The sequence below is a fragment of the Lithobates pipiens genome, unplaced genomic scaffold (genome assembly GCF_037356315.1).
Source record: "Lithobates pipiens isolate NorthernLeopardFrog02 unplaced genomic scaffold, aLitPip1_a1.2 Scaffold_3, whole genome shotgun sequence".
In the NCBI taxonomy this organism is placed as follows: Eukaryota; Metazoa; Chordata; class Amphibia; order Anura; family Ranidae; genus Lithobates; species Lithobates pipiens.
In genome coordinates, this window is record NW_027507790.1 from 85,398,945 (window position 1) to 85,416,748 (window position 17,804).

At 41.3% G+C, this 17,804-nt stretch overlaps 1 protein-coding gene across 2 annotated transcripts in view; it reads left to right on the top strand.

The window, feature by feature from the left end:
• The window catches only part of ATP2A2 (ATPase sarcoplasmic/endoplasmic reticulum Ca2+ transporting 2), a 76,470-nt gene extending 68,196 nt beyond the window's left edge, over positions 1-8,274 (top strand). For both annotated transcript variants that reach the window (XR_013263880.1, XM_077461992.1), the window contains exon 21: positions 7,482-8,274. Coding sequence is in view for 1 of the 2 variants with exons in the window: in XM_077461992.1 (XP_077318118.1) it covers positions 7,482-7,495 (14 nt within the window). In the remaining variant the exon portion in view is untranslated. The remainder of the gene's footprint in view (positions 1-7,481) is intronic.
• The last annotated feature ends 9,530 nt before the right edge of the window (positions 8,275-17,804 follow it).

Sequence of the window (17,804 nt, forward strand, 5' to 3'; positions counted from 1 at the left end):
TCATGATCCTAATAACGTGCACTAGATTAGGCCATTGGCTTGGACCAGTAGTCTCTGGAATAGCAGTAATAACATCCTGGTTCGATTTTGTAGTCCCCTTATGCAAAGCAGTGTGTTATGAGGCACAGGAAGGAACTAATATTCACCAATACCTTTTTGCTGCCAACTGCTAGTGATGAGCCACTGTATTTTAATAATTATAAAACCTCTTAACAGTGTATAAAGAAAAATAAGGTCACTTGAAGGAACTGCGTGTGTTTATTTTTTTATTTTTTTTTCTTCTCTCTGTGGTGGTTGGAATTTTATACGCTTACTGTTCCATATCTTTATGGCCATGTTTCTTATACATGTGTATGTTCTACCGTGGTCATCTATATATCAGCCTGTCCCTCTTCCATAACTACTATATAGATTATAAAAAAAAAAAAAAAAAAACATAAGCCGCTTTTTTTTATTTTTTTCAGTTCATTAGCTTAAATATGTAATGAGTATTTTTTTTATTTTTTTTTCTTTTGAGATTGGTTTTCTTGTTGAACTTTATATGTTGAAACTGATGCCTGGTTAGTTGTTATACGCAACAGAGATGCTTTTCCTTTCACCAGTTTTTATTGCAGTGGTCTGATTGACAAATAGCTAGATTTTCTATGGATGGCTAAATGAAAGCAATATGTTCAAACACTGATATGTTTGAAGTCCATCTCACATATTTCAACAAGAGGCAAACTGCCCTATTGGCAACTGTTTACAAATACCTGGTTTAGCCCTGGTTCACGCCAATGCGAGTTGTCATGCGATATGACAGTTCAAAATCGCATGACAAGTAGAACCCAGTTGCTGGCAATAGAGCCATTCAAATCTTGTTGCAACTCAAGTCGCAATGACTTTAAAAAGGTTCCTACACTTTTTTTTTTTTTTTTTTGAAGCCCCCTTAGTCTCATAAGACATAAAGGGAAATTCTCTATCCTTTGTACGTGGCATTATGGTGTCACATGACTTAACCATGTGACACTGACGTTTTGGATACAACCAAATATTTAGCATTCATCACAAAAAGCAAACTAGGGATAAGGAGTATTTTCTGACACCAGAAAGCTCTTAATTTTCAGTAGTGTGATTTGTAATTGTGGACCCAAATACAAATTGACCATGATATACACCTCTTTCTTACATACGAAGTACTGGTTCTTTCGCTGGTAAAAGTCCTGTGATTGTGTTATACCATTCAAGCACATGTCGTTTTTGTGAGTCTATGTAACTAGGGGTCGACCGATATAATTTTTTTCAGGGCCTATACCAATCTTCTGGCTGCCTTTTTTTTATCAGGTGCTGATATTACATAGTTACATATTGGGTAAGAGTGAATGAAAAGGAAGAAAAGAACGGCTGCACACCCCAGGAACATTTCATCGATTTTATTCCAAAAAATAGCAATAAACAAGCCAACAAAGACGGCATTTCCGAACCCAGGATGTGACGCGTTTGTTTCACACTGACCTCCGTGCTTCTTCAAAGCACTAAAGAAGCACTGAGGTTAGTGTGAAAAGCACTACCTTAGAACTCCAGATGTGGCCTAAGCAGAGTTTTTTTTTTTATGCATGCTAATATTCTGCTGGCTTTGGTAGCTGCAGGTTGACATTGCAAGCTATTACTCAATCTGTCATCTACTAAGATCCCCAGATCTTTCTCCGTCCTGGATTCCCTAGCTGTTATCCGCCTAGTGAGGAGCTTGCATTTGTTTGTTTTTTTTCCCCCCCAGTGCATTACTTTACATTTTTCCACATTAAACCTAATTTGCCATGTATTTGCCCACTCCATTATTTTGTTTGGGTCTTCCTGTAAAATTTATATATCCTGATGTGAAGTTATTGCCCTGCTTATTTTTGTACCATCTGCAAAATCTGAGATTGAGCTATTTAGCCCATCTTCTATATCGTTTATGAATAGAATTGGTCCCAAGGCAGAACCGTGGGGCACCCCACTTGGCACTCCATAACAGTCTGAGTACATGTTGTTTATCACCACCCTTTGGACACGCCCCTGTAACCAATTTTTTTTTTACCCAAGAACAGACCTTATGGTCCACTCCTGCGGACTTCAGCTTGTAGATTACGCCATTCTGGGGGACTGTATTGAATGCCTTTGCAAAATCCAGGTATACTAAGTCCACAGGCCTCCCCTTATCTAGATGGCAGCTCACTTCCTCGTAGAATGTTAGCAGATTGGTCTGGCAGGAACGACCTTTCATAAACCCATGCTGATTATTACGTATGGTATTTTTTTTCTCATTACATTTTTGGATATAGTCCCTTATCCTCCAATTTATTAACAACTGATGTTAGCCTGACTGGCCTGTAGTTTCCAGGGATTTGTCTCTGTCCTTTTTTTAATATTGGTACCATATTGGCTTTTCTACAATCGGCTGGTACCAGCCCTGTCAGTATGCTGTCCACAAAGATTAGGAACAATGGTCTGGCTATAACCTGACTGAGTTCTCTGAGGACTCTCGGTTGTAAACCATCTGTGTTCAATGCATCTAGGATTTCGTCCCAATTGATATGATGGAGTAATGACCACAGTTTAGAAAAACTGTCTTGTTTGGAATTTTAGTGTTCTTGGGCTACTCATGTGCCTCCTTTTTTCTATGTTTGTTTTACTTTAAATGTGATAATCCAATGATCGCTAGATCCCAGTTTGTCCCATATTTATACATCAGATCAGACTAGGATTGTTCATAATTAATCTAGCAAAGCATGCTTTCTAGTTGCGGGATTCACCAATTGAGACATGAAGTTGTCCTGTAATACATTCATGAAATGACGGGCCTTTAAGGCGTGAGCTGTCCCCTCCGCCCAGTCAATATTGGCATAATTTTAAGTCCCCCATTATGATGACATTTCTCTGCCTTGCTGCCATTTCTAACTGTGATGGTAGATCCCACTCCTCCTCCAGGTTGGGGGGGGGGGGGGGCAATAACATACCCACACTATTAATTTCCCACTTCTTCTCTTTGCAGTTCTACCCATACTGATTTCACCCCTCGTCCCATTCACAATGTTGCTCCTCTCTACCACCCTTGCATAATTTTTAACATATAGACACACCCCTCCCCCCTCTTCTACCTTCCCTGCCTTTCTGATACAAGGAATACACCTGGATATTTGCCAGCAAATCGTGTGAGCTGTCAAACCAAGTTTCCTTTATATCCACCCCACGCACTCTGTCCAGGGGCCTGCAATCGTGTCACGGAGTGGCAGAATGGGGAGAAGCCTATGTAAGCAAGGCATTTCCCTGTTCTGCCTAGCAACATGACAGATCTACTGTTCCCTGTGTTCGTGAGCAGTGGTCTGTCATGTTCTAGTGAGACAATCCCCCCTACAGTTAGAATCACTCCCTAGGACACGCTTAACCCCTTGATTGCCCCTACATGTTTAACCTCTTCCCTGCCAGTGCCATTTACACGGTAATCAGTCAATCATGTCAGTCATGATAAAAATCACAGATCGCCGCCATTACTAATAAAAAAAATAATAAAAAATGGCGGGGAAAAAAAAAAAATATATATATATGTGTATATATGTGTATGTGTATATATATATATATATATATATATATATATATATATATATATATATATATATATATATATATATATATATATATGTATATATATATGTGTGTGTGTGTATATATATATATATATATATATATATATATATATATATGTGTGTGTATATATATATATATATATATATATATATATATATATATATATATATAATATGTGTGTGTGTGTGTGTGTGTGTGTGTGTATATGTGTGTATATATATATATATATAAAAAAAATATTGCTTTTTTTTTTTTTCTTCAACATTTGTTCTTTTTTTGTTTATAGCGCACAAAATAAACACAGGCGATCAAATACCACCAAAAGAAAGCACTATTTGTGGGGAAAAAGGAATGTAAATATTGTTTGGGTGCAACGTTGCATGACGTAGTGCTGTATCGCAAAAAGTGCTCTGGTCAGGAAAGGCGGTAAATCCTCCTGGGACTGAATTAATTAACTTCCCCTTGGTTTTACTCAGGCTTTGTTTTCAAATTTATCCTAGCATTCACCCCAGGATTGGAAGTTGCAGCTGTATTATCACTACTGACTCCACTATTACCCTCTGTCCTAGGCTCACTGCCTGCTATTGCTTCCTCTGGCCCCTTCCCCAATACCGTGTTTAAAAGCTCCCTCCAACTTTGTGGACATCTTTCTTCCCAGTAGGGCTGTACCATCCCCATTAAGGTGCAGTCTGTCCTTACTAAAGAGCTGGTAACCAACGCAGAAGTCAGCCCAATTCTCCAGGATCCCGAATCCCTCTTTCCTACACCAATTGCTCAGCCACTTGTTCAGTTCCCTAAGCTCCTGCTACTTCTCTGGTGTGGCTTGAGGTACAGGAAGTATATTTTAAAGTTTTTTTTTTTTTTTTTTTATCACTTTAATTGCTGTCGCAAGTAAACATCCCTAGTGACAGTAATAGGCAGTGACAGGTACTCTTTATGGAGGGATTTGGGGTCTATAAGACCCCAAACCCCTCCACTGCAAGTATTTGAAATGCCAAGATCAGTGTTTTGAATACTTTCTATTTTTTTTTTTTTTTTTTAAACTGCAGCCGTTAGGATGAGGGTAATCCGGATGGATGTCATGACATTGCTTCCGGGTTACTAGATCTGAGACTTGAACAAACAAACTGGCTTTGTTTTGGGTCTCTGGCGGACGTGTTGACTGGTCATTCGGGCTTCCCGGTGGGAAAGGAGATCGGGGCTGAGTGGCAGAGGAAGGGGGGCATCCCCACAAGCTACTAGTGGTAACGGGCAAGCGGCTATTTAGCTGCATCGGTTATTACAAGAAAGCCGACCATCCTCTATAAAGAATGGTACCAGGGTGGTGCCTGGAGCTGCAGGTATCGCCCCTGGTACAACCACTTGAAGCAATATTGTTACCAATACTGATTCTTCAAAAAAAGTGAATATCGGCTACTGATAATCGGTCGACCCCTATATGTAACTAGTCAGGCCAGAGCTTAATGGTTTCTATACACAACCTCAGTCGCGATGGACATTATTTACCATTATTTCACTTATTAGCAGGATATTAATGTTACTCATATTATCCAACTTCATAGCTTATCCGGGAATTTTAATTAATGGCCTGACTCCAGAAGTTGTGCTTATCGAATGTAGGCTGTAATCCAAGTTGCATGATTTTCAGTAAATCCAACTTTATGCTGTACTAATTATAAAATAATCACAATATGCTCCACTGGCTTTTGAGCGGATAACTGATAAAATACAGCTCTTGTATTAAATCTAGTTTGGCTCACAATGCTGAGGTTGTTTTTTTTATTTTTTTATTTTTTTGTTAAACATTTTGAGGTAAAAAATGTAGCTTTTGAGGTAAAAAAAAAAAAAATGTAGCTTTTGTCCACAACCAATTTCATCTGTAATTTTTCTGTTGTGAGTTAAATATGTGCAGTGCCTCCAACTTGTATACATCGGATTCCTGTATGACCAAGGTCACCATGTCTCACCTGTGATCATATCAAAGAGATCCTGAGAACCTACCATTTGCTAATAATCTGAACAAATGCCATAACAATGTGTAATAAATTACCCATTCACTTATTTTCATTCTTAACATCGCACACCTCTACTGTTCAAACTGGGAAAATTAACGCACTTTTTTTCACCTACACCTTGACTAATGAAAATGTTTGCCATTTTGAAATTCACTGTGCACCTGAATGCTATTAACCTTGGTGGTGGTGTATATTTATGATTACACAACATTACTGTTACATTTTTAAATGAAGAAAATCATTGTGTTATCAGAAATACTAGAATAGAATTTTAGGTGTATCTTTTACTTTTTTCAATATACAATATTCACCATATACCGGTAGTATATTTTGGACTCGCTTGCTGGAGAGTTAAATCTACGCCATCTATAATGGCAAAATGTCATAAAATCCCATATTTACAAGGACAGCAGGAGCTGAATCAGAATGCCAGGTTTGCTTTTTTTTTTAAATAGTTTTTGGCCAGCTTTGCTCAAACAAATTTACATGGCAGAGCAGTCTGGCTGCTGGGGATTCTGTATCTTTGCTACATACTGTAAGTGACATGGTCTTCCTGCACTGATACAAGCAACTTCCCCTCTGCTGCTGGACAGAAATGGGGTCTGTATGGCATCTCTGCCATTTGGGAAATGCCTTTTATATTAAAAGAACAAAGCGTTCTTTGATTAGAGGTATTGAAGCAGACAGATGACATCACCACATTTACCTCGGTCAATCTTCTATTCAGTCAAAAAAAAAAATACAAGGTTGTTCCTGAAAAGTGCTAATGCCATACAAGCGACACTCTTTCCAACAGCAGAGGGGAGGTTGCTTGTACCAGTGCAGGAAGACAGCCCAGCTTTTACTGTGTGGAAAACCTAATAAAATCTATTACAGCATCCTCAGCCACTAGACCATTCTGCCAAGCTGGCCCAAATTAACTATTTCATGTTAAAGGAAACCTGGAGTTCCTGGTTCATGGAGAACCCTTTTCTGCATGTGTTTAAAAAGAAATTCAGGTTACAGGCTAAGATGGAAAAGGGTACAGGGCAGCGTACCATCTTTTTTTTTTTTTTTTTTTTTTTTGAATAAGTCGATCTGGCTGTAGTTCAGCAATCGGTTTTAAAAGCACTCTGTAAACTACTTCAAGTGTACCTGCATGGTCTTGAGTGTGAAAAGACGACTCCTAGGCTTCTTTCAATGACATGCAAAACAAAAGCCAAAAAAACTCGGAGGAAAGCATTTGGGCCTTTGTAAAAACTGGATTATGTTTTTGGCAGATTTTTATCTGCTCTTCTGTACCTATCTTAGACACACTCCTGTACCCTGACCTTCTGTAATAAAACACATGTATCTGGGTGTCTACCGAAGGAGCCCTTTGAAACCCTACTTACGTTTTGTCATAATTTTGCCTTTTACATTTTACCATTACATTTGTTTGCTAAAAACAAACCTAAAGTGACGGTTTATTATTCCCATAGCTGTCAAGTTTATCAAAATGTAGATATTTCTACTGTAATGATGAAGGCTCCTTCCTCTTCATATTATCTTGCATACTACAGGTAGGTCAAGGATTAGTAGATGGTAGTGTGCGCCCAAATTACTCCTACAATTGTAATCGTATTTTCCTCTTAAGGGGAAGTATCCAATTACTGTAGGAAAACCCATGCAAAAAAAAAAACATTCATGGCAGTTTTGATGCATTATATACAATTACATACTATACTTCCCTTTTTTAATGTAGTATAGAAAAGGTTACAGATTTGTTTTAAAACTTTATATAGTGCTTTTAGATCAGCAATATGATTTTCTGTTGTACAATTGAAACCGTCATTCTACAGCCTTCTAAAAGCTGATATGCTATTTCTTTTTCCTTTTCAGAACAACTGGAGTAATCCCCTCCTTAAACAATTGTGCAGAGATGTAAGATTGCTTTGTTGCGTGCATGTGTGTGTTTAGAGGCAGTTAATGGGTACAGGAAAAGGCATGTCTATTGGGCTTTGAAAATTTGCTAAACTTAAAAATAAAAAAAATACACAGCAGCAGAATTAGATTCTGTGAATTTGAATTATTCAGTGCACAGTGAAGATGCAACATATATTGAATGCATATTCATCTTTTTGCTGTTTGAGGGGCACCCAGATTCCTATGAGGTATTTGGACCCTCTAACATCAAATGGACAAAGAAGAAATCTTGAGCAGCCACGTTTGTGTTTCGCCATGTAAGATGTCATTGATTCATGTACAATATCATTGTAGTGCATGCTTTCAGTTGTAAGTAGCCAAATGTCGTCTGTATTGTATCATTTCCTTTATAAACAGCATGTACAATATGCACTTGTTCTATTTATAAACTCAATCAAAAGGTACAGATGTTGAATGTTTAAAATGTAAATCTCCAAATCACCATTTCATAAGTTTTAGGTTTTTTAAACTTGTTTTAAGTGTGCAAATATCATTTTTACACTGTAATAATGTAACTTATTAAATTATAAAGCAGATAACATTTTGGTGCAATACGACTTATTGTGATGCTTCTGTTACGAGAAAACAATGTCAGTTACTGCAAACGCATGTTTGGCCTTTAGGCAATTGTAAATAAATTCAGTTGTTGCTGACATGAGCATCATACAGACATCATGGTTTCAGGTAAATAAAAGTTTGTTCTACTATAGACTTTTATGACTGAGTTGTCTTTCTTGTACAATTGGGTTTTAATGTGTTACTATAGTATCTCAGAGCTGGCCTAGTGCACATTTTATAACCTGTGCCATAAACATGGGATGGCATTCCACACCCAAATTTTAATGGCCAATTAAAGTCCTCCCTCATCTCCTTATAGGCTACCCCTACCCCAACATGTTATCATTTTTGCTTGGAAATGCCTTTTATATGCATTTTTGTCATCTACTGAGGGACACACAACTATAGGATAATCTGACATTTAGGTTATACCGCCATCTACAGTTGTTTTGGACACTGACAAAGCAAAAACATTACGCCAGCTCCTGAATACTTCTGCATCCAACTGTCATACATCAGTCTTTTGCTGGTCTTGGGAGGATTGAAATTTTTCTCAGCTGTGGAATCCTTAAAGTATAACTAAAGGCAAAACTTATTTTTTTTTTTTTTTTTAGTTTTGAATAGTGGAGAGATATTGAAAAGCTTCTCGGTTTTTATTGCTGTCTGTGCCCCCCATTTACCTTCTCTAATTATGCTGTTTACCATTCTCATTGAAAGGAAAAAATCCAAATTTTGTCACTAGAAAAGTAATACAGGGGAAGTCTTCCAAATGGGACACTAGTTCTGGTGACCTGAGTGTCCCCAAAAAATCCCCTTAATTTGTAGGGTTTTCCTCTCCCTTCCTGTTTGGCTATGGGACAGAAAGTGAAGGGAAATCTCCGCAATGGGACAAAGATGAGGCAAAAAATTTGACTGGGTTTAGAACGCTCTCCCTTACTCTATCCAAAAATAGAAAAGTTTTGCCTATAGTTCTACTTTAATTTTATATTTTCTGCAAATTTTTGTATTTATTCAACATAGCTGCTGCAACGTGGATTTTTTTTTTTTTTTGTAAATTCAATCGAGCACAGCAAAAGAAGCGCATTTGAGGTCTTTGAAGCTATTTGGATTGGTGTATCCTCAGCAGTAGCTCCTGGAGGCTCTACCTGAATTCTGCTGAAACAAAGATTGTGGGGATGGACTGGAATGGGACCTTTTTAGACTTTGGGCTCTCTCTGGCGTTTTTCAAATCTTAGTGCAGTGTTTCTCAATTCCAGTCCTCAAGGCGCCCCAACAGGTCATGTTTTCAGTCTTTCCATTATTTTGCATAGGTGATATCGGTTTCACTGCCTTCATAATTATTACAGCGATTTCATCTGAGGGAAATGCAAAAAACATAACCTGTTGGGGCACCTTGAGGACTGGAGTTGAGAAATGCTGTCTTAGTGTGCTGTTGTAACAATCTCCAGGTCCAGAGCTGTTGTACAGGTGTGACTTAGCCTCTGAAGACTAACTTGTGAGTGAGCCTATGGTTGCGGCAAAAATAAATCTGGTAAGTTATCCTCAGCGACTTAAAGTGGTTGTAAATCCTCCCCCACAACTTTGTCCCATGTAAATCAACATAAAAAATCCTAATGAACACTGCTTGTAGATATCTCCTTGCTTAGTATTGTTGTTATCCTTGTTGTTCTGTAGAATGAAGTCACTGAGCATGCCCAGATCTCCCCAATTTACGATACACTCTCTATGTGCTTATCTATCTGTTATCAGGACTTCCTACGGCACACCACTGAACTCTGCTAATCACTCAGAGCTTCCTTCTACACACCATGTGACCTCTCATACAGTCTAAACTTGGCCATTACTGCAGTCTTATCAGCTGAAGCTGATAAGTCTGACAAAGGGAAACATTAGACATCGGCACAAGTAAATACTATGAAATAAACAAGTAAGCTATGAACAGGGAAGCAGGGTTGCCATAGAAACGTTGGATTGAGAAGGAGGCTTGGTTATAGGAAGTGCTCAATGTAAGGGCGGAAATGCACTCCACTGTGGACTCAGAAAACAATACTTAAGATGGCGCTGCCTAACCCCTGGAAACAAGTTTTTTAAAGTTTCTTTAAACAGTAAGTAATATGTGATTTGGGCTGGATTACAGTGGCTATAGTCTGATAATTACTTATTATAATGGACTAAATGAAAAGAAGCAGCAGAGTGGGAGAGTTTACTTCCTCTTTAACTCTGCACTGTAGAGCTTTCCAGACCTTTGAGTATGGTAAGGTGCAAAGGGTTTGTCTCCCATGTCCAGAGCCATGGTGTGACCCAGTCTCTGAAAACTTGGTGAGAGAGACATTCAGGCCCAAATGTGGGTATTTCCTGAGTTTAGCTTCGGAATTTCTATCCACACTGGATTGGTATGTGACCCTCATTCATCCAACTCTGCATTATAGTGTTATCCAGACCTCTGGTACTTTTTACTTAAAAGGCAGCCTTTCTCAACTGTGGTGCCACCACAGAATGTTAATATTTACAATGGCAGGAGGATCAAGTAGCTTGATCCAAGCCTACCTTAATAAAAACTCTGCTCCAGTGCATGGCTACCCACCTGCATCTTATCAACCAATGACGTCAGTTGCTGTAGAGCACGTCTGGTCCCTGAGCAGAATTCCCCTCATCTGCCGATGGGGAGGTATGGGTTGAGACTAGTTCCCTGTGGCTCTCTTCCCCAGAGTTCAGGAAGCTTTATTTTGCCTCCCCTATGCCCCTGCAGAGTATTATTGGGCAGGATTGCCCTAGAGCTGAACAGCTTCTCTTTGGTCAGCCATAGGTGGAGGGTGGGTCCAGGGTAGTGTCCACTTGCTTCCCTTGTTGCACAGCATCCAGCAGCTCAAAATACGGAGAAGAGAGCAAACCTGAATGTAGGGGCTGAAAGGGAGACATTTCCCAAGCAGGAATTTGCTCTGCTCATTGATTACCCCACTGCTGCATACTCCCCCGTTGCTGAATACTGCTCATTGACTGCCCCGCCGCTATGTACTGCTCACTGACCGCCCCACCACCAAATACTACTCACTGATTTAAATCTTTTACACGATAGCTCTGCATCACAAACTACTGAACCCTGTTTCAGACTACATTTTAGGCTTCTTGCACAGGGGCACACTTAAGCATACACCCATGCAAGGGCCATATTTTGTACTTTTGCTTTGCTTGTGACACATCACAAAGCATTTGTCATAATCTGAGCATGGTACAACCTCTAAGAACTTGCATACCAAGTGAACCTGGGAGGATAGGTATGCTGGATGTTCACAGATGAAACAGTTGTACATTTTTAATATACCGTACATAATGGTTAAGGCTGAAACAACAAACTGCTGATGTCATTAACTAGGTAGAGTGTGGCACACAAGAACTTGCTTTTGATGGTATTTTGGAATCATCCGGTGCCCAGACTAGTTTCACTGCTTGCCTAAAGTGGCTTGGTTGTCTTCAGCTGCCTCATCAGCATCAGTTGCTTGGGTTTTTGAACACACAAGGCATTGCTTCATATTGGGCCTAGCTGCCCCCACTACATAGTACAGAATGTCTTTACATACAGTGTTAAAAATAATTATTTGCAGATTTTGTACGTTTGACCACTTACAAAGAAATGATGGGTCTATAATCATAGGTGTATTTTTAAATGATCTGGACAAAATATCAACCAAAAATCAAGAAAAAACACAGAAGGTTTTAAACGGTTGCAGATCAGTAAGTAAAATCAGTATTTGATCGCCAAGCAAAACATGACTTAGTACTTGGTGGAGAAACCCTTGTTGGCAAGCACAGAGGTAAGATTTCTTGTGGTTGGTTACCAGGTTTGCACACATCTCGAGAGGGATTTTGGTTCACTCTTCTGTATATCCTTATAGTTCCTAAGCTGTCACTAGGCAAGTAGAAGTTTCAGCTCCAGGCATACATTTTCTATAGGATTAAGGTCTGGAGACTGGCTAGGCCACTCCATGACCTTAATGTGGTTCTTTCTGAGACACTCCTTGGTATATTTATATTTATAATATCCTTGGTATATTTTGGATCAATTTTATGCTGGAAGACCCATCTTAAAGCCTCTTTCACGGGATGGATCCGTGATGATCCGCCCATGGACATCTGCTTGCTCAGCGGGGATCACTCTGTCAATCCCTGCTCAGCAGAAAGATGACAGGTCTGTCTCTGCACACTGTGCAGGGACAGACCTGTCAGAGCGCCGCTCTCCCCTATGGGAGATCGGATAACGACGGACCGCAGAGTCCGTCGTCATCCAATCCGCAGACGGATGGAAAAGTAGGTTTTTCCTCCGTCACACTTATTTGGTTCAGGTGTCAGCGGACATGTCACCGCTGACATAGAGGTCTATGGAGCATCCATTCAGGTCCACCTAAAAAACTGACAGACGGACCCGAATGGACCGTTTGGATGAAAGAGGCCTAAGTGCTCTGGCTGAGGGGAGAAGCTTCTCATTCAAAATGTACAATATACGGCCCCTCAATGCAGCAAAGTTGGCCTGTACCTTTAGCAGAGGAGCCTTCCCAAAGCATAATGTTTCCACCTCTGTGCTTGACTGTAGGGACTGTTCTTAGGGTCATAGTCGGCATTTTCCTTCCTCTAAACACAGCGAGTTGTGGTAATGCCAAAGAGGTCAATTTTTGTCTCCTCACCACAACGCTTTCTCTCAATCTTCCTCTGAATCATTTAGATGTTCCTGGGCAAACATCAGACAGGCCTGTACATGTGCCATCTGGAGGAGCAGGACCTTGCGCGTGCTGCAGGAGTTTAATCCATGGCTTTGTATTGTGTTATCAATGGTTTGTTTGGTGACTTTGGTCCCAACTGCCTTGAGATCATTCACAAGCTCCTCCCATGTAGTTCTGGGCTGATCCCTTACTTTTCTCATGATCATCCTTACCCCATGAGGCGAAATCATACATGGAGCTCCAGACTGAGGGGAATTGATGGTCATTTTGTATTTCTTTCATCTGCGATTTAATTGCTCCAACTGTCTCCTTTTCACCAAGCTTCTTGCTGATGGTCTTATAGCCCATTCCAGCCTTGTGCATGTCTACAATCTCTTGTCCCTGACAACCTTTGACAGCTCTTTGATTTTACTCATTGAACTGCAATTCAATTTATAACAGTTGTATTGTGTTTTTTTTTGTTTTGTTTTTTATTATAGACCCTTCCTTTCTTTGTAAGTGGACAAACTTACAAAATCTGCAGGGAATCAAATAATTATTTTCGCCAATATAGATGCACAGATGTCTTGCATTCCAGCCCATACTCCCCTATTACCAATAACAGGAATTTTTTGGCTCACCTGGAAGAGACCTGGTGCCTGCAACAAACATCCTGGGACACCCATTACTTTAAGGTCATTCTTTCTGGAGTCTTAGCCCTTGTACACACGGTCGGAGAATCCGTCGGAATGTGTCCTATCGGACCGTGTCGTCGGATAATCCGACTGTGTGTGGTATGCATCGGACTGATTCCGTCGGAATATCCATTGGACCCAATTTTCCAACATGTTGAAAATATTTCCCGACCAACTGGTTCGATCGGACATGCTCCGATCATGTGTAGAGAATTTTGATCGGACCAAGTGCCACGCATGCTCAGATCAAATTCCTACATCAAAGCTATTGGCTACGAGCCTGAAAGTAGTCCCATCGTAACAAAATTACGTCATCCCATTCTGAATGATCGGATTTTTCGACAACTTAGTCCGACCGTGTGTATGCAACAGTTTCGGACAAAATCCGATGGATTTGGTTGTCGAAATCTCCGATCGTGTGTACAGGGGCTTATGCAGGTCAGTGAAGTGAGTCTCATCCCTCACAACCATCATACTCATGATTTCCACGTTGGATTATCATTAATTTTTTTTATTGGTCTGTATGCAGAAACTGCAATTAAAATCTACCCAGAAGAGTTTTAAAAGCACCTTTTTGCATACTACAACCTGTACTGTGTTTTTGTCTCTCTTGATGTGCCTAAAGTCCCTGTTTACCATCTCCGATTACAATTCAGAACATTCACAGGCTTCTCCCGAGCAACCTGTTTATAAGCAAGTCCAATAAATCTTACAATAAATTTCATTCCTCTGATGCAGTGTGTCCAACCCTACAATTAGGGGATCAGCCTGCTGTTCAAAGCATTGGTTCTTATAGAGCTGTGGTTGCAAAGACCTTCCCTTTAGGTTTTGTTTGCAAAACCATCCTTTATGAGGACTAGAATCTACCTTCAAGTCAGGGAATTTCTCTATTAATGTGGAAGAGTGCTTGCTCTTTCCATCTTAACCACTTCAATTCTGGGCACTTTCACTCCTCTTCTTGCCCAGGCCAATTTTCAGCTTTCAGTGCTGTTGCACTTTGAATTGCCAGTTGCGCAGTTATACAACAATGTACCCGTATAAAATTTTGACAATTTTTTGAGACAGATGAGCTTTCTTTTGGTGGTATTTAATCACCACTGGGTTTTTTGCTGAACGAAAAAAGAAAAAAAAGTTTTGCTTAGTTTCTCTTATAAATTTTTGCAAATAAGTAATTTTTCTGCACTAATGTGCGCTGATGAGGTAGCACCGATAATCTGTGTTCATGTCCTGTCGCACTTGCTGGTTAGTGGCTCTGCTATCCTCACGCTGTGACAGCACGTTAGGAAAGGGATGCCGATAATCTGCAAGTTTGTCTTAATGTGATTGGACACAGCTGATCACATGGTAAAGGACCGCTGTGACTGGGCCTTTTAGTCCGATCACGGATCACGCCAAATGAAGTGTAAGGGACATCATGGACCGATGCTGTAGACGTCTTTTGACTATGGTGCAGTAATGAGGTGGTTAAAGTGAAATAAACCCATCAACTTAACAGTTTCCAAAAACAGTTATAGCTGTTATATTGGTTGTGCTCTCAACCATACTGTCAAACCATCAAATGGCTGGTGTCATATCTGATCACATGTGCAGTACCATGGCATTTGAAGATCAAAAAGAGGCCAAGATTGCAGCTTTCTTGGCTAAAAACGATAGAAGGGTTTAGTTCTGCTTTAACAAGTAGTGTTTGCCAACTGTGGTTGACTCAGTCATCTGCCTTATGAATATCAACTTGTTGGTATATTAACTAAGGATTTCACTGACTCTCACTTGAAATCTGCTCTAAGGTATCATTTGAGTTGTCTGGTATAACTGTCTGTCCCAGATTGGCAGGTGACTCGTGGCAGATTTGTATTCATGTTAGAATGGATTTATTCCTACAAAAGAGACCATTTCATTTCCAGGCAGATCCTCATAACCTGGAGCTTTTGGAATACATGCCTAAAGCCTTGAATTTCATCTTACATGGTTGCCTCCTGCAAGGGCCTAATGCCCTTTCACATGTATTGGGCCCTTCAGCTACGTGCCTGGGAAGCTGATCCCATTACTTTCAAGGTTTTGCAAGAAAACCTTGTTTACTAATTCATCCTTACATTTAATAGCCAAAAGTCTTAGGCAGGCCATACACGGTTCGAATCTCAGCCAATTCCTACTGATTCAAACCATGTATGGGCAGGCGGAATGTAACAAGTTGATCGATCAATCAACTTGGGTACAACCAGCATGCCAGGTTTTACCTGCGATTATCGATTACCTGTAGATTAGCTACTATAGCCACTTGCAATAATCGCTTTCTTCTCCTGGTGGAGACTGCTTACCCCACCCACCCGGGGTAGACAATGGCCCGGCAGGAGGGATTCCCACAGCAACACTGTCTGTGTTGATAGGGGAAACTAGCAAATTTTTGCTCAGTGTATGACCGGTCTTAGTGGCAGCTAATTCCTGGACATATTTCCTTGCCTACTATTCCTTGTGCCCCGAAACATTCAGCAGGCAATAGTGCCACCAAAAGAGACCCATTCAAATGAATAGGACTGCACCACAACTGCATTTTACGGTGTTAAAATTGGGGGCGAGGAGTCAACATATCGCTCTATTAAACCTGTAAAGAATGAAAATGGCACACAATTGCAGTTGTATCCCACAGCAAATTCTTGTTTAAAGTGTTACCAAACCCAAGACTCTGCATTCACTATATCTGGTCTCCCCCAGTACACAGAACATGAAAATGCAATTATTTTAGTAAATATTAACTGCTACATACCTGTTCTCATCAGTAGTATTGTATACCTTTTCTTATCAGCAGTATATAGTAATCTTGTGATTTGTATCAATGCCCGGCCGAGCACTGGTTGAAGCTTGTAGGAGTTTTCATTCTCTTCTGACTGTTCTATGAGGCTGCATGACTCCCGACCAGGGGCGTAACTATAGGGGGTGCAGCAGTCGCAACCGCAACTGGGCCCTGTGCTGCAGGGGGCCCATGCAGCCCCCTCTACATATGGCCGGCAGCAGCATAGGCAGCTAGGGGTACCAGTGCACCATGCACATGGGTGGCTGGAGGTGGAGGGTGACTAGCAGAGCGCCATGCTCGACTATCGCACTGGCTGCTCTTTAGTTGTGCATTCCCCGCATGACCTGTGTCCTCGGCTGGCTCCTCAGAGTACCCCTCTCCTGCTCCATGCATTGTCGCTCAGTCCGATGTCTGTTCTCCCCAGCCAGAGTCCCACCCAAACTGCACTGCATACTTCTCCCGGGTAAACAAACTTTAAGCACACAGATGCAGTGCAGCCCTATGAGAGCTGGCTCCCCGGAGGACACTGCAGGTTTGTCTGCCAGCCCCCCTCCTCTCCGTCATACACAGATGACGAAAGGTTTTTCTGGGAGATATGCTGATCGCCCGTCCAGCACACTGGATGGAGCCCAGGCCAACATGGATGAGTGCGCGGCCTGCAGCTTGGTCATGGTGAGTGAGAGGACCCCATCCCCCACACATCATTACTTACCCCCTCCATCTCCCCCTGGGGACAGGGGCCCCTTCTCACGTGGGGACAGGGACCCCATCTCCCCTGGGGACAGGGACCCCTTCTCACCTGGGGGCAGTAACTTCATCTGCCATGGAGAAAAGGATCTCATCTCTTCTGGGGATGGGGACCCCATCCTGCCTAGGGACAGTCCCCCAATGGGGCACCTAAAAAAAAAAAAATTACTGATGCCAGTGGTGGAACTACAGGGCTCACAAAGGTCATACCTGTGACCACGCCCTGGAGTTCCACCGCCGGACTCGGAGGGAAGGGCCCTGGCTGGGGTTCAGGGGGGCCCCTTCATTGTTTCTTGCATCGGGGCCCTGAAGGTTCTAGTTACGCCACTGCTCCCGACCCTCTGTCTGGACAGTTCTGACTGGCCCTGTGTTGAAAAAAAATAAAATACACACCAAACTGAGCATGTGCAGAGTGCCCCCAAGGCTCTGTACTGTCAGGAGATGGATTGGGGGACTGTGAAAGAAGAAGAGGATCAGAGAAGACAGGCTCAAACAGCCTTTTACGCAATGCGCAGAATTAAACCCTTAGATGAGTATATAACCGTGAGTATAACAAGCATGCTTTACTACATATACAGGCTGATTTTACTGTTGTAAAACCAGTCTGCATATGCAGCTCCAGGCTGGACTCCTGCATGCAATTGGAACTCCACTGTAGTGTTAAAGGCTTGGGCTTGCACAGACTGGCATCAGTAGGAGATACTTCATAATATCAAGATCTGCTCTGCTGTGCAATCGCACTGGCCCCCAGAATGAG